Source organism: Cynocephalus volans, chromosome 9 (genome assembly GCF_027409185.1).
Source record: "Cynocephalus volans isolate mCynVol1 chromosome 9, mCynVol1.pri, whole genome shotgun sequence".
Classification (NCBI taxonomy): Eukaryota; Metazoa; Chordata; class Mammalia; order Dermoptera; family Cynocephalidae; genus Cynocephalus; species Cynocephalus volans.
The window spans coordinates 69,670,462-69,689,132 of NC_084468.1; the positions used below are offsets into that span (position 1 = coordinate 69,670,462).

At 36.0% G+C, this 18,671-nt stretch overlaps 1 protein-coding gene across 2 annotated transcripts in view; it reads right to left on the reverse strand.

Moving 5' to 3' along the window:
* Nucleotides 1-18,671, reverse strand: part of PRKG2 (protein kinase cGMP-dependent 2) — an 86,906-nt gene that overhangs the window by 58,597 nt on the left and 9,638 nt on the right. For both annotated transcript variants that reach the window (XM_063108361.1, XM_063108360.1), the window contains exons 2-5: nucleotides 11,884-12,050; nucleotides 7,746-7,859; nucleotides 6,196-6,301; nucleotides 2,619-2,682 (exon numbers count right to left, since the gene is read on the reverse strand). In XM_063108361.1, coding sequence (XP_062964431.1) covers nucleotides 2,619-2,682; nucleotides 6,196-6,301; nucleotides 7,746-7,859; nucleotides 11,884-12,050 — 451 coding nt within the window. The remainder of the gene's footprint in view (nucleotides 1-2,618; nucleotides 2,683-6,195; nucleotides 6,302-7,745; nucleotides 7,860-11,883; nucleotides 12,051-18,671) is intronic.

Consider the following 18,671-nt stretch of genomic DNA (forward strand, 5'->3'; position numbering starts at 1 on the left):
AGCAAACTCTGAAAGTATGTATTCCATTCATAACTAAACCAGTGCCTCTCAAAATCTAATGAGCATGAGAATTCCATAGGTAAATTGTTAAACTGTGGATTTGGGGGCCCCTACCCAAGCAATTTTGTAAGTGTGGGGTGGTACATTGAAATGTGTCTTTTAACTGGCAGCACAGGTGATCTGAAAACTGACAAGGACATGCCACACTTCTCTGCCCCACCCCCACTACACCTCTAGTTTTGTGAAAGATGGCAGGTCACAGTGCAGAACAGAAGGTTATTAGGTCAAATACTGCAGCTCTGTAACAAAGAATTAGGTGACTTTACGATTAGTCAGTCACAATGTTTGTAGTTCAGGACAACAGAGTCAAATCCCACACTTCCTGGATTGATCACAGTGTGTGGCAAACGCCTTTCGTTCCTGCCTTCCGAACTGCACAACTGCCAGGCGCACAAGTCACATTATCATTTTCATTATCATTAATCATTCTATTCTGAATCTCTATCATGCTTTATGATTTTCATTAGTTAACTCTTAAAGCACACCAGAGAATATGTGGGTATTATTCCCAATCTCATTTTCCCATTAGAACATGAGAAGAGGCTTAAAGGCAAGGGCTGCCTCTAGAGCTGAATGTTCTGGGTAATTTAAGCAAAAGCAAGAAATGCTATTGAAGCACTGCACAGTCAGGGCCATTTGGTCTAGGAGGTCAACAGAGTTAGTCTTAAAAACATCACATCAATGACTGGGTGATGGAAAATTCTGATTGCCCCTTCTCCACTCAAGTTCCCCCATCAGCACCAATTCACGCACAATTCCCGAATCAACTCCTAAACAGCATGACAGATTCAACCTGTTTTTCTCAAAGATTATGGAGCCAGTTTGTGGGAAAGTTGGTCCTAGAACTCAGTGGGTGCTTTGTCATAACTCCAATGCATCAGCGAACCAGCTGTTGTCAGGACCACGCTGCTGGGTCATTAGCCCAGGCTTTGCCTGTAAGCTACATTCTTTTCTTAGAGCTAAACAGATCCCTTACTCCTTTGTGAATCACTTTCGCACTTGAGAATTTTTACACATTACAGAGACACACTGTTTGCCAGGTATAAATAAAAAGCCCTTTATAAACCGTGCTGCTGTCTGCAAATGCTGAGATGTGGTAAAGCTTTTCCAGGGTGATTTTAAAAATAAGACTTTGAAACTCAAATTATGTGTTAATTAATACTGGATTTGAGCCCTCCTCTATATATTCTGTAGCTGTTGCCTGTGGCTGCTATCAATGTGTCTAATTTACCACTTATTTTTAATGATACTAAATTTTCATATTTGCTGTCAGCATAGAATTCCCCTCTGTTGAATCTACCCTATTAGTTTTGCATTAAAAACAGATTTCCTTGGTTAACAGAAAAATATAGAACCTCTCCAGATTTAAAAAAAAAACCTAAGAAATTAGGATGAATTATTAATTTGTAACATCTGTGATTGGGTTATGTTACACTAGGAAAATCCCAAGAGATGCAGTGTAAGCAGTCTTCTTGAAAATGACTTCATATCTGAATCCCCTGGGGATACAAAGCCAGGCACTGTTTCCTCATGGCCTGTCCTTGATAAACTGCTGAATGGGTTCCATGAATTGTAAATGAAAACATTACTGGTGTCACTTACACTTAAGGATAAAATAGTCCCTGCTCCCTTCTCAACAGATATTAGTTTACATTGTATACTGTGATTGACAGAGGCATGAATCTGCCAACAATCAGTCTTGGGGGGGGGGGGGTATTCCTCCCACTGAGAACAGCTTTATAAAAGCTTAGAGTCCACATGTGAGTCCTTTACTATTCCCCACCTCCTTTAAATTCCATAAAAGCCATTTAGGTCTCAATGAAATTGACCACCCTCCCCCCAAAGTTAGGTTATTTGCTTTGAATTTTAATCTCTGAAATCTGAAGAGGTTTTCATAAAATGCATATCATTAGAATCCAAGGTATATGTCATAAAAGCATTATTCACAAAAAGACTAGTCTTGGACTATAACCAACCATCTGGGTGATGCCTAAAATGGGTTTTTGAACCCATTCCAATATGTTGTTTTCCCCTAGATGTTAAAATAGGTAAAGCGCTCCTTAAGCACAGTTTTGAAAAACGTATTTTCGTTGCCTAAAATGTTAATATAGAGTGTTTCATAGTCTGATTCAGAGGCTTGTCACCAAAAGCACCAACATACCCTTTCTCTGCTCTATTTCCTAATTATGCATCACTGACTCCTTTATACTATGAAAACTGTGTAAGGGATTGTGATGTTAACTATTGAAAATCAAATGTTTCTTGAGTAAGGCAGATTCGTTTTATAAAATATACTAAAAAGATTAAAATATGTAAATCAAATTTCACTTTACACATGCAAATCCAATTTCCTTTTATACATTTCAAGAGTCTTAACCCTTCCCAGCCCCTTAATTCAGGATGAATTGGCCTAAAGTTTTTCACAATAGAAAAAAGCTCCTGTCTCTGCAGACTAGGGATCTACCATCTTTTCCTTTTTATTTGTTTACAGTGCCAATAACATGACTAAATTCTAAAATCTTCTAATGAAATCTATATTTTACTTCAAAATTTCTTACCACTTCCAAGCAGTCAATGATCTTGGTTAATTTATCTTCAGGTAAATTCTTCAGCAAGGATACACTTCAAAATTAAAAAGAAACATCTATTTAATTATCTCCTTGAATTAGCTACAAATGCATACATATGTAGATTCTAAAATCTTTACACACATTTTTAAGAAATATAATGCACTTTAATTTTTCCATAGTAAACCTCCAAACAACTGAACACATAAATAACTGAATTTCATACACATTGGAAATCCCAGATATGTATAATCACAGATGTTTATCATAGGCAAATAAATGAAAATAGTATGATACCATAAAGGGAAAAAAATCACATTGTGTCTATCAGGGGAAAAAAATTTTGCATTTCTGGTTGACTTTCAAAGTGAATAATATCCAGAAATGTGTTCCTCTCCACGTCTCAGTCTCTCTTCTATTGGCTTGGGTGAGGAGCTCTGCTTCCAGTGGAGGATCACATTTTTGGCTAAATCCTCATAATTGAGTAAAGACTGAATCCCAGAGGAATGTGGGAATAATCTTTGTTCATTAGTCATAGTGTATTATCATTTAAAGTTAATTATAGCCAGAGTCATGTAATAGGAACATTTTTACAGATAATAGTAATCTAGAAAGAATGAAATAGAATACTGGAAACTATTTTTAAAAATCAGAAATTTCATTCAGTATGACTAAACAATCAAAATGATTAAATTGTTCTCTTAAAGAAATTTCTCTTCTACTTTACTTATTTTTATTCAGGACTATTGATTTCTATGAAATAAACACTTTTTTCTTACCATCTAAAATTTGACACGCCTAAAGAAAAACCAATGCTACTCCAAAAATATGCTTTTGGATCTGATTTCTGAAAAGGCCCAGAGCTCCAGGCTGACTCTTGCACACATGCACTGGGAGGCACGTGGCCAGGAGACATGTAGAAGAATGTCTGCATCAGAGTCATTTGCAAAACACTGGAACATGACCCAGTGAGAAAACAGATAAACACACTGTGGCAGATTCAGGCAATGAAACTCTACAATAGGAGAAATGACTCAACTAATCAACATAATGAATCTTAGGAAAAAATATTGAGAAAAAATTGAGTTGCAAAAATAACATTATTTTTCATAAAGTTCAAAATAGGCTAAATGAAGCTATAGGCAAAACTATAAAGAATACCAAGGGGATGATGACTAAACTTCAGAATGCAGACTACTCCCAAGGTGAAGGAGAGAGGGAGGCTGGAAATAACCTGGCAGGGCCCATGAGAACTTCAACAACATTGCTAACTTGCTATTCCTTAGGTTGGGCAATAGTTCCCCGGATGTTCATGTTGTTACTCTCTTTTATAACTTACATAAGTACTGCATATCTTATACAATATATCACATACTTCATAATAAAAAATGTAAATGGAAAAAAAGAGCTAGTGTATATTCTGAAACAAGAGAAATGTATTTCCCTAATACATCTCCTTATTGACAAAATAATAAAAGGTAATCAGAATTCATCATTGCTTAGCACGTACCCATCATGAAAGCATTACTTCTGGTCCAAATTGGGATCCATAATGTAAGTGAAAATTTTCTCCTTTAAACCTATTACCTTTGGACATTGGTGGGGAAAGAGATATGGGGAAAAGTATTTTGTCTGTCTCCCTTCTAAGGCAGGGATCAGGTTCACCACTGAATCTACAATGTTTAATGTCTAGTAATAAGTATTTTGGAATGAATGCAAGGGAAAAAAAAGAGGGAGTAAGGGAGGGAGGGAGAGGAAGGAAGGAAGGAAGGAAGGAAGGAAGGAAGGAAGGAAGGAAGGAAGGAAGGAAGGAAGGAAGGAAGGAAGGAAGGAAGGAAGGAAGGAAGGAAGATGTACTAGTAGATTATCTGAGCTCCTTGCACTAAGACAGAATATACTAGACTCCAAGGGAATAAATTGCTATGTAGTGATTCAGGTTTTATCTCAGACATTCAGACATAACCCATGGACACTGATTTATTTAGGTATCCCTTTTTGGCCCTTGCATAAGTTTGGCTTATTAGCTTTAAATGCTGACCTGGTTGCTCAGTTGTTGGATTTTGAGATCATGTATTCTATTAGTCCATTTCTGTTGCTTATGAGAGAATACCTGAAACTGGGTAATTTATAAACAAATGAAAATTATTTCTTACAGGTTAGGAGGCTGGGAGGTCCATGGTCCAGGGGGCACAACTGGCGAGAGCATTCTTCTGGGTGGGAACTCTCTACAGGGTTCCATGGTAATGAGGGTATCACATGATGAGGATGGCAAGAACTCAAGAGGGAACCTTCTCACTTGTTCTGCTTAATAAGGGGTGTGGACCCATGGCAACCCATTAAATCATCAACCCATTACCCCATAAATGGATTAATTCATACATGAGGGCACAGTCCTCACAATCCAGTCACCTCTCAAGGGCCCCACCTTTCAGTGGGGATCAAGTTTCCAATACATGAACTTTTGGGGGACACATTTGACCCAAAGCACCTATATTCAGGTAGACCACACAATATGATGGCTAAGGCATTAGCTGGCATATAGGTAAGGCACCTGTTTGTAATTATTGCAGCTTTCTGCCAGGAGTCATTATCATCTCTGGGAGGGCAAATTAGTAAGATTCTATATAAGAAACCTTAACATCTGCAATGTTCTACAGACTAACAACATGTTCGTTCAATGTTTACTGAGCCCTTACTATATTCGAGGCACTTTAAAGCCCTAAAACCCTTGGATTGGCAGTTTGTCATGCAAGATAAAATCACTATACTTGAGAGTTTATTTCTAGAAATCACATGATAAATTATTATTGCCAGTTATCATAAGTAACATTTCAGTACAGTAGGTATTGCAGCTTCAGAGACTGTCAAAACTCCCACAAAAGATACAGAAATAGTTTCAATAAGGAACTTATACTCTCAAAAATATGTTTAATGTGTGACTGCTTTTTCAGTTAGATAGACATTTGTTTGTCTATAACCTGACGCATCCAAGTTGTTGTTAAGGTACTGAACAGTTCACAAAATGAGTATGTTCCAAGCATCCATATCAGCATGACAAGTACAGTAACATTTTGGCAAGTTAATTTGTTACAAGTAATAGTAATTTGAAAGGTGATGTGACTATGCAAGTAAAAAATGAATGTCTTTGGTAAAGTAAAATAGCAAAATAAATAATTTTAGTATTATTCTAAGCAAAGCATTATTAGAAAGATTATCATTTGCTATCTACTTTCAAATTTCAAATGTCTTTCAAAACCAACCGAGCAACCCAGGTGAATATTTTAGGATTTTTTGTGCAGTTTTCTACATTATATCCATCAGTACAAGGGAAAAAAAAAAATAGCAGGAGAAATAAATCAGTGCACAAGGCTAATAGGAATTAAATATAATTTTTGATATACTTGTATCGTGGTATTTACTGAAAGGAAATATTTTTGTTCCTTTGGTTTAATCATGAGAAAAATGCTTAAGTGAGAAAAGCTCTTGTAACACAATTATTCTAGAAAACCAAATGACCACAATATGGCCACCCCACCATCTGCACTTTCCCCCAGTATGTTATTCTTACCTTCTGAGGAAGTTTCTGTACTCTTCATCTCTAGCTTGGGCTGTCCTCCTCATTATATTCTGGAATACCTCTCTATCTAATGCCCAAGTTTTAACATTGGTAATAGCTTTAGAAAAATCAAGAAAACAATAAAACATTTTCACACCACATTAAAAACATTCCAAAATGTAAATCAATGAATTTACTATATGTTCTCACAGAATAATATTTCTTGGAAAATGTATTATTTAAATATGCAAATGGAAAGAAGCAGAAAAATAAATACTGAGTAATTTTATAAATCATTTTGGCTTTGAGCTACACGGTGATTTGGAAGTGGGAGTGGGTATCAAAAGATATTTTTCTAATTATGTTTCCATTAGGATGATGTTCAAATTAGTTTGCAGTTCCCAAGTATGCACTACATCGTCAGGATGTACTTCAGATTCATGCTGTGATAAGGAGAAAGCCAGCCAACCTGGAGCTAATCTGGAAAGTGAAGAATTCACAAACAGATAATTGAAAATTAATGATTGCTGAGGGTGTATGTGTGTGTTTTTTTATGTCTTTTTATGTTATTTAGACATTGTTGCTAAAGGGAGCTAACACAATTTAAGGATCTCTATGGTTACTTTCATAAAATATGTATGCAAATAATTTTTATGAGATTATGAAACAAAGTTTTTAAAACACTGTTTTTTATAGGAAAGACATCAAAAGCAAGCATAGAATCTACAAAGTGCAGCAGAAGTAGGAGCTCTATAAACATCTAGATGAAACTGTGGTTGTAACATTTTTTTTTTTAAATGAATAATGAGAACCAACAAAATAGATCAAATCCCAAAGGTCTGGTTTATCTAACCTTAGAGTAGATAAGAATCATCTCAATATTCTCTTTAAAAATACAAATCTCTGTGCCCCATTGCCAGAGATTTTGATTTGGGTTTGAAGCAGAGCCCCAGAATCTGCATTTTATCAAGATTAAATTCCTCAGCACAGCTAATACACATATCCCAGTCCCTACCACTGAGAAACACCACATCCAAATGATTCAGAAGAAAATTCAGGATTACTATGAATAAAGTCAATTAAAAAAGGAATCTTTAGGAGAAGCAACTAAACTACTCCCAAAAATCATTCATAAAACTCTCATCACTCTAATTCATATCCTTTTTGATATGTGTATATTTCCGTTGGTTTATTTAATTTTTTGGTTTATAATATAGGCAGAAACTCATGGAAACGAGAAAACAAACATTCTGGATGAGCCTAAGGCAGAGGCCTATGTAGTAAAACATGAAATGGCAATTGCAGCAAGCAAATATTGCAATCATTCAGCTTGAAGTTATTTTCACATTTTACATAAAAGTATCTGATGGAAAAGTTCTCAACTTGAATTAGTTAGACAACCACTTCAATATAAATCCTTTCATAGGCACAGCATGTCTATTAATAAGGGCATATGGGGCAAAAGGAGAGACAAACTCTGGATCAAGATGCAATCATGACTCATCTAGATTATCTTTAACACTGTGTAACAATTCAAGACTGAGCATTTCATCTCCTGTTACCTTTCACAGAGGCAGTCCTCGTACAGTTGTATAAAATGGCTAGTTCCCCAAATGTGGTCCACATAGGAATGCATGATAGCAATTTCTCCCCTTGGAACACTTCTAGACGGCCCTCTATCAAGTGGAATTTAAGAAAAACACAAAATAATCAAAATCCGCCTGGATTTCATAAATTTAAAAAAAAATCAGAAAGTACACAAAACATACAGATAAGATATCTTATGACTCTCATTATAACACAGTGGTTAAAAACTAGCTCTGTTACTTACTATTAGCTGGATTGCCTTGAGAAAGCTACCCAACCTGCCTAAAGTTCCTCAATGATAATGAAGATAATAATAATTATAATTATTATATTATATTAAAATTATTATTATTTCATATAGTTATTGTGAGAAATAAGTCAATAAGCACTGCAGTAAACATGGGAGTACAGGTATCCCTTCGACATCATGATTTCCATTCCTCTGGGTATATTCCCAGCAGTGGAATAGCTGGGTCATATGGTAGATCTATCTGTAATTGTTTGAGGAATCTCCATACCATTTTCCATAAAGACTGCACCATTTTGCAGTCCCACCAACAGTGTATGAGGGTTCCTTGTTCTCTGCAACCTCACCAGCATTTATCATTCTCCATCTTTTGGATATTAGCCATCCTAACTGGAGTGAGATGTTATATCAAGTGGTTTTGACTTGCATTTCCCAAATGCTAAGTGATGTTGAACATTTTCTCATGTGTCTGTTGGCCATTTGTATATCTTCCTTTGAGAAATGCCTATTCAGTTCCTTTGCCCATTTTTAAATTGGGTTATTTGGTTTATTGCTGTAAAGTTGTTTGAGTTCCTTGTATATTCTGGATATTAATCCTCTGTCAGATTTATATTTTGCAAATATTTTCTGCCACTCTGTTGGTTGTTTTTTCACTCTGTTAATTGTTTCTTTTACTGGGCCGAAGCTTTTTAGTTTGATATAATCCCATTTGTTTATTTTTCCTTTGGTTGCCTGTGCTTTTGGGGTCAAGAGTTGGAACCAGCCTAAATGCCCATCATCGGATGAGTGGATAAGAAAAAAGTGGTATATCTACACAATGGAATACTACTCTGCTATAAAAAAGAATGAAATACTACCATTCACAGCAACATGGATGGACTTAAAGGATATTATATTAAGTGAAACAAGTCAGGCACAGAAAGAGAAATACCACATGTTCTCACTTATTTGTGGGAGCTATAAATAAATAAATAAATATACAAACAAACAGTGGGGGTGGGGAAGAAGACCCAACAACCACAACAATTCCTTGAACTTCTTAAGACAAGTGAACAGACATGATGCTGATGGGGGGTAGAGGGTGGGGGGAAATAGGAACTGGTAAAGGGACACGAAAATTGACTATACCGTATACTGATAAGTTAAAATAAAAAAATATAAATAAATAAATAAATAAATAAGTTAAGATAAGGAGGGAACTATGAACAATGGCTAGCATGTAGTCAAAGCTATGTAACTACTAGCTATTGTTAATATCATTATCATCGTTACAAAGCTCTTTTCCTGAAGCAGTGGATGGCAAGCATTTTGTTTAAAATTCATTCTTCCCTGTGAAAAATGTAGTATATGAAGCCATTTCTTTTTTGCTAGGATCCCAATAATCACTGTGTGTCTTGAAAACACAGTACAGTTGCTTACAATGACAGAAGAACAACTTGCCATAACTGATAAGATCACTGGCCCTGGAGTCAGACTGCCTGGCTCTGATTCTGGCACTCCTAGATATTGGCTGTGTGACCCTGAGCAAGTTACTTCATGGTACCTCAGTTGTTATCTAACCTCTCCTTCACTGAAATGTAATACATATTAATTATCAATGGAAATTATTCAAAAGATAGCTTGGCACTTATCTCTACCTAGGCAAAGACTGGAGGAAGGAAGAGGCAGAACTTCAAGCACTTTTCTTTCTCACTATTCTTTTGCCTGGCAACTCTCTTCTGCTTTCCCTCCAAACAAGTGCAAACAAAACCTTATCTAACTGAAATCACAAGCAAAAAAGATCTAAATTAGATTTTCACAGGAAGAAAAATGGTGGGGTAATGTCTCTTTTCCTTGAAGAATTAATTTTTCCTTTTCCTAATTCACCACTAAGTAGCTCGAGGTCATCTCTGTCCATCCCTTCATTTGACAGATCTGATCTGAGCACCTACGTTGTGCCAGGAACTATCCCAGATGTCAGAGCAATAGAGAAAACAAAAGAGAAAGATATTTATTCTGATAGAATTTATATTCTAGTAAGAAAAAAACAACGCTGTCTTGGCTCCAAATCCTATTTCATTAGATAAGCAATTTAATAATTTCTCATTATAGCTAAATTCTATTCTATCAAAGCCACTTAGTGGTACTGTCCAGTTGGCATCATGAATCTTAATGTATTTCAAGGTTTTTTTGTAATCAGTTATGGCTCATGGGACTTGAGTAATGCTGAAGGACTACATGGAATATCAAAATTTTAAGCTAAATATGCTTTTCCTATTTTTCTATTGATGCTATATTTTATAAGCGGAGATTTTTAATTATCAAATTAATTTGCTCAACCAGATAATTAAACCAGGCAATTCAGTCCTTAGATGACACCATAATTAATTCAAATAAGAAACCACGCAATTGTCATTTCCATTTATGCTATAGCCCTAATCTCCATAGCTGTATTGATGCTGCTTTTTGTTCAACCTCTTTTCTCCCCAAGCCTTTCATCAGAACTACTGAGAATGAACAAGATGGGCTGACATGAGTTTCTTATCCTCTTCTAGCAGGTTCCATAAATATTAGTTGACTTTATGACCTGCCTTTTCTTGCCAGAATGTTCTAGTGTTACTTAAGTAGAAGTGAAATGGCTAAAAGTTCCAAGAGGGAAAAATTGCTCTGAATCACCTGTCCCTAAAAACTGAAGGCTGGCTAAATCAAGACTTCAATTTACTTCTTGAGTAGAATAATTACTTGGGAAGGACTGTATAATTTTAAAAGTGCCTACAAAGATGTATATGGCAAATAATACACAAATAATTACAAAACTGGCATGCTTAAAAGAATCAAAGTATATGAAAACAATCTTTTATACACTATAAATAGAATAATATGTTTATTAATTTGTTTAGATAGGCAACTTCTGCCTCACACCTAAGGAACCAAAGAATCAAGAACAAAAACATTGCTTAGATGACCAGGAACTACAATGCCAAACAGAAGGCCACAGCCTATCACAGGTTACCACTGCATCTGGGTAAGTCAGTTTAACGTTTATCCCTAAAACTCAGAAAGTTGAGATAATTCAGAATTTGACAATGTGTTCATAACCTTAATCCCTGTTCAGATAATTCCTTTCTCGTATATCTAAAAAAAAAAAAAAAAAAAAATTAGGGGTAATAGCCATTATAAGATTTGAGAAATAAATCATTTGCCTTTCTAACCATTATAAACTTCCTAACATGTAAGCATGTTCAAGTGAGCACAGAGGAAGGAAACAATTTAAATGACTCTAAAAACACCAGTTTTAATTGTAAGACATTCCGTTTGATTTGTCTCTTGGTTAAATGTACCTAAATTATTTTTTGAAATCATTTGCATATAACCAATATATTTTCTAGAAATGCAAAAATAATTGTTTTTTATTCCTGGTACAATTATTTTAAAATGTCAACATAAACAACATTATTTTGAATGGAAACATTCTTTCAAGTGATTGGCATTGTGTTTAAAAGTATGGATTCTTAAATCAGATTGTCAAAATTTGCATTTTACCTCCACCACCCATGAGCTGTGTGGCCTTAGATAAATTACTTAATCTCTCTGGGACATTGTCCACATTAGTAACATGGAGATAACAGTGCTTGCCTTACTGGGTTGGTGAAAAGATGAAATGAGATCTCTCTACTAAGTACTCAATAGGATGCCTGATATATACAAATCATTTAGTAAATATTAAGTATTATCATCATTATGATTGGATCAACAATGTTGCTATTTCATGAGCTCAATCTGTTACACTTTCTACAAATAGAGCAGCCGATTTTGTGTTTTCATAAATGTTTCATAAGAGAATAGGCAAAATATTTGTTATAACTGGAAAAATCTGTGGAACCCACCTGCCAGCACAAAGATATGGTTTCCTGGTTCTCCTTGCTTAATAATGTAACTCCCTTGCTGGTAGTTTCTCCCATACATGCATTCCACCATGTCTTTGATCTGCTGAGGATCCAGTCTCTTCAGAAACTGATTTTTATTAAGGGCATCTGTAATAAGTTTCTTCTCACTGGTATAATGGAAAAGAGATGTTAGTTACAATTAATAACAATCGTATTTTGCTATTTAGATTGACTTCAGACTCTTGATTTTACTATCTACATACTTAAAACTGTCTGGTAAGGACAAATTATTTTCTAGCCCCACTGTTATAACACCATACCTTACCTGTAAAACTTCTGAAAATATTTTTGAATAGTTCTCTGGTAGTCATTATTATACCAATGTGATTATCATTCCTCATTGCTATCACCACAAATGCAGCCTCTCTCAAGATCCCTAGATATACTACTAATGGACACATGATTTTTAGATGGAAAGCAGATCTGGTGGATAGGAAGAAGTGATACTCAAGGGACTATGATGTAGTATTTATTCACTGATTATGCATATGTGGTACCAGTTATTTTACATCTTTTAATCCTCACCAATATACTGTGAGATGATTACTATTCCTATTTATGAAGAAGTAGACTAAGAGAGAAAAAGCAATTTATTTCTCATAGGATTTAAATCTAAGTCGGTGAGTCTGAAGTCTGTGCTCTTATATCCCATCCCATTGCCTCTTCTGAGAAGGAAAGTCAGCTCCTTTGGTGCTCATTAGGTTTGATCAGACATGGAGGGCGATGGCGGTAGTGTGCATTTGCCTAAGTTTTACTCTAGGTATTTCTAGTCTAGACAGAACCTACGTGTCCAATCTCACAGCCTATTCATTCCCCTGATCCAAGTTCCACTTGATAATCCCAGAACACGCTGATTTCTTTTGGAAAAGAAGTAGCTCCAAATAGTTACCCAATCTTCATTACCATAAACTTCAAAGGTTTTAATTAACATACTTTATATGCAGATGTCATACAAATATTGAGCTGGAAGAAAAGATGCTTTGGGGCAAAGTCAGAATCTTTGCACAATATATTTACTCTCACTCAGAAACTCAGAATGGTTTTCAAAATAGCCTTTTTTAAAATTTTTCATTCAAACTCTCTCTCAACACTAGCTTTCTTGTTTGAAAACTGGTGGTCTTTTTCTGTACAAGAAGTTCTCAAACACAAAGTATGGCTTCACAGAATTAGATATTTCCTTCATGACTCCATCCATCAGATAATTAGGCTACATGAAAGAAACAGAATGAAGTCTCATCTATGGAAATTCATCCTTCCCTCCATCCGTCACTCCATCTTCCTCAGAGCCATCCAAACTTTCAGTACCTTGATAACTTCCTTCCCTCCTCATCTAATCTACCACCAAATCTTGTCAATTCTCTTTATAAAATATCACTGACATCCATTTTATTTTCCATTTGCAAGGATGTCAGCAGAATTCAAGAACAAATCTTAGGTCCAGACAACTTTAATAGCTTCTTTTCTGGGATTTCAGCTTCTAGCCTCTTTCCCCTACAGTCTATCATGTATCATATAATAAGATTAATCTTGCTAAGAAAGTTGATTTCATCCTGATCTCATTCTTCCTTTATCCACTATAACCAACAATTCACTCAATAAATATATACTGAGAACATAGCTTTACTAGGTTATCATCTTGGTGCAGGTGGAAGAACTGTGAACAATATCAAAAAAGCCCCAGCTTTCACAAACATTTCATGCTAGTGTAATACTCCAGTCAGTATTTCCCCAGTGCCCACTAATGCTAATCCTAACTATCCCCCCCCACCAAAAAAGTATCTTTTCTGATGACAACCAGTATAAAACTAGAAAACAATAACAGGAAGAATTAAAGCCACAATAAGATATCACAACATACCGAAAAGAATGGCCAAATGAAAAAGACTGACAATGGCAAATGCTACTGAACGTGTGGAGGAAGTTAACACATGTACATTGCTGGTGGGAATATATACTTGTTCAACCACTTTGTAAAACGGTTTGGCAATCTGTATTAAATTTTAACTTAATTATAACGAATTACCCAGCAATTTTACTCCTAGGTTTATGCCCATCATAAATCATACATATATGTACCAAAACACATTAGCAAAAATATTCATGGCAGCATTATTCATGATTGCTAAACACCAGAATCAATCAAATACCCATCAATAGTAGAATTAGTAAATTTGTGTATAGTCATACAATAAATACTATATAGCAATGCCCACATATCCCAGCTTTCCAAAGTACATTTCCAGAAACACTGTTTCTTTATATGCAAAAATGTGCTGAGTTTAATTAAGCAATTTTGTAAATTCACAAAAGCACACTTTAAACATTCAAAGAAGTATGTTAATAACCAAATCTATTTAAATCAGTGTTTCTCAAACTTCAATGTCTTTTTTCTTTTTCTTTTTCTTTTTCTTTTTGGCTTAACTTCTGTTAATATTCCATGGAAATATGAGAATACACTTTTGCACATAGAAGAAAATCAATATCCCACAGTCTAATATTCAGCCTTTCCTACAACACAGTTCCAGTTTATCCACCAAATACTCACTGCCTAAAACAAATCCTTTATTACTAATAAGCTGGTAACTTCACTGTCTCCTGTGCCTTCCAGATTTACCTTAAGGCTTGGAACATGTTTTGTCCTCTATTAAGCTTGGTTTCTTCTCCCTTCAACCTATCTAAATTTGATACATACAACAAGAAACCCCTCAGATCTGGAATGCATTCTGTCACTGATGCAATCCTTTCATTCTTCTCTGAACTCCTAGACTACTTGTATTCAAGTACATTCTATTAGACAAATTTTATCAAGCACTTACTTAGGATACAAAAGTTAATTAAATACTGGTATGTACAATAGCATAAATTAATTTCATTATATGAACAAAAGAATCCAAAGTCTATAGAGTACACACTCTGTAATTCCATTAAAATAAACTTCAAAAGTAGGCAAAAAGGTAATCTATGATAGTAGGGCAGATAGTAGTTACCTTTGAGGTGGCTAATGGGTGGAGATTAGAAGGGGGCAATAAGGGGTTTCTGAGGTGCTAGTAATGTTCTATTTCCTGATCTGTTTGGTGGTTACATAGATGTGTTCACTTTGCTATTTGTGTACTTCAATAGAAAATTCATTTGAAAAAACATGTATAGCTTGGACTCAGAAAATCGTAGGTTCAAGTCCCAGCTCTGCTACTTCCTAGCTTCATGATCTGGACAAGTTACTTAACCTTTCTGAATCTCAGATTTCTTATCTGTAAATACAGCATAGTAATCATACCTACTTCATAGGGATATTATGCACATTAGCTCAGATAATGTGCTTAACAAACACTTTAAAAAGTAGCAGGAGTAGTTGGCAATGGTAGTAATCATAGCATGTTTTTCTGGGAGACAGAGTGGATATAAAAGTTCAGGGCAACAAAGAGGCACTGGCAAGACCCTCTGCTCAGGTCAAAGTTCTTCCAATGGGGCTGGATCTCAAATTCAAACCCATATGATACAGCATCAATAATTCTTTTGTAATCCTTTTATACCCCCAACTAACACAGTCAACATTACTTGAAGCAATAATTCTCATCCTCTAAGTTGCTACAGGAAGTTTAATTTGGCAAAGTTCACCAACAGTTCTTGTTGTACTAGGCTCCCAATCTTCCTTCTCTGGTCTTGGACATTAGAGGCCTGTGTTCTCTTGTTTGTTTTTGTCAGGTTAAAGCATTATCTCACAACCTTCTTTGCATAAGGCTCAGTGCAAAGCCGGGGCCAGTGGGTTTCACCTTCATTCTTATCATGAGTGTAGGGGCTGCTGCAATTTATAAGGCATTTCACAGCTTAATTAGATATACAAATAGAAAGCATATGGTAAAGCATATTTTTTAAGGACAGATCTGGAACTGCAATGCCAGAATTTGATTCTAAGCTCTGCCACTTACAACAATGGAACCTTGGGCAAGTCACTTAACCTCTAAGTTTCCTAGGCTGTAAAACAATAATAAACACAGTCCATGGGTCATAAGATGTCTGTGAAAATTAAATTACTTAACAATATAAAGCACTAAGGACAGCGCCTAGCACATAAAATATATAACAAAAGGGTTAGCTATTTCCTATAGCAAACTGTCAAGTTACCAGCAACTTAAAAACTAAGTTAGAGCAGGTCTAAAGACTCTACATGTACTTAAAACTTGCTTTATTTATTTAGGGAGACCACTTCAAAATGCTGGTAAAACTCTTGACAATCTAGACCCTCTGCCTGTCCAGCCTCACTGTGCTCAGGGTACTCCAGACCCACTGAACTACTTGTAGGTCCCCAAATGTGCCCGTGCACTTTGTCTCCCTGCAGTGTATTCCTCCTTCAAAACCCAGCTCAAGATTTTCTCTTCTATGGATGTTTTCCTAATCCCAAGTAAAGAATGCTCCCTCCTTCCTTTGTACACCTATCTCTTAGAATACTAATCATTTGAGACTGAAATAAATTTTAATTTCCCCACACAGACTCTAATTTTTGAGGGTGTGACTATGCTTTCTGCGTCTTCTTAACACCTGACATCTGGAAGTGTATCTGGCACATATGAGGAACTCAACAAAATTAAGAAAGTTAATAGACATTCAAATTCTTTCTCCCAGTTCAAAAATTATGGGTGTGGAGACACAAGTGGAAGTGGAAAGTGTCAGTCACCTAATAAACAAGGCACAAGTAATAATCAGGATAAATATCCTTTTATTTCCTCCCCAACCCCTGGAAAGTTTTTTTGAGTGATAAACCAAAAGAAATAAAAACACTAGTAAATGCACAAGTTTATAATTATGAGAAAGATGATCTCATTCCATGCGTTATCAGAAAATGAGCATGACTTATTTCCTGTCAATTCTCTTACCTATTGACCATATAATTAAGCATGGTTGTAATTTAATCATGCTTGCTGTCACTTCATGCTCACAACAAACATGTCTCTCTTTCTCAACTGTGTGCGGATGATCCTATTCCCATGAGCACCAAAGAACAGAGTTTAATAATGAAATATTGAAAATAACCAAAACTTACAAGGAAGTTAATCTGACACACTCAATGATACACACAATCATCATTGTGCTGCATGGTAATTAGGTACGAATGGTAAATAGCTCCCTTAAATGTCTGTAATTAGCATTGCTCTTAGATGTCAAACTGAATATTTCAGGAGTCAGCTACAGGGAAGCCTGTTATAACAACGGTTCTCAGTGGTGGCTGCACCTTAGTTAGAATCATTGGGGAGCTTTTAGAAATCCATATACCCCGGGGGTCTCACCCCAGACCAATTTAATCAGACTCCCTCAGGCGTCAAGAAGCCAGCCATCAGTATTTTTTAATACTCCCCAGGTGATTACAATGTGCACTCAAGATTAAGAATTGCAGTTGTAAACAAGAAAAGGTAAGGGAGTTTCAAGTTGTCCTTACCCTACATATTTCCACAGCACTGGGAACATGCCTCTTTTGAAGGCTCATCAAGCAATTAATCAATTAAGTGATTAACAATTATTGATTATCAATAATCAATTAATGTTCATCACAAGACTTTACATAGCTTATTCTCTTCCAATATAACAAATAAAGAAAAGAGAAACTCCTTCCTCTCCTCTCTCTCCTCCCAGCACCCTGTCTGCAACCTGAAACATGGCCGGCACTTAGGAATACGCTGCCAAGTCAGCCCCAGCATTCTGGACTCTTTTTTTAATTGTGGTAAAATATCCATAACATAAAATGTTCCATCTTAATCATTTCTAAGTGTACGGTTCAGTAGCGTTAAGTATATTCCCATTGTTTTGCAACCATCGTCACCATTCATCTCCAGAACTTTTTCAACTCCCTCCTGCCCCGGGCAACCTCCAGTCTCCTTCATGTCCCTACGAATTTGACTATTCTAGGTATCTCATAGAAGTGGAATCACACAATATTTGTCCTTTTGTGCCTGGCTTATTCCACTTAACATAATGTCTTGAAGATTCTTTCACATTGTAGCAAATGTCAGAACTTCTTTTACAAGGCTGAATAATATCCCATTGTATGTATATATTTGCTGTGGATTGAATGTTCCCCCTAAACTCATTGAGGCTTAAATTGTGTCCCCTAAAGTTCCAGGTATTGGAAACTTGGACCCTACTGTGACAGTGTTGAGAGGGTGGGAAATCCCATTATGATCATTGAAAGGTTGGGCCTCGAACAGGTGATTAGATTGTAGGACCATGCAGTAGTGAAAGGATTAATAATGGTGGTCAGGGGTGTGGTTCTGAGCGCTTTGAAAAGAGAGCACACAAGGAGATCTCTCTCTCTGCTCCACCATTTCTGCCATGTGAGACTCCTGGGTCACTGCCACCACCACCAAGACCCTTACCAGATGTGTTCCCTGGACTTTGGGCTTCCCAGCCTCCAAAACTGTAAGCAATAAATTTCATTTTCTTACAAATTACCCAGTTCCATATATTTTGTTACAAGCAATAGAAACAAACTAATAAAATAGTGTACTTTGATGGACATTGGGTTGTTTCTACCTTTTGGCTACTGTGAATAATGCTGCTATGAACATGGGTGTACAAGACTCTGGACTTTTTATGTATGGCTTTACATACCCAGCATAGTCACCATCCTTCACCACGGAATCTCACACCAGACACGCAAGAGGGCCTGGTGAGTAGGGATAGAAACTGTGACTTGCTCCTTATCAACAAAATACAGCAGTGATGATGGGAGGGGCATC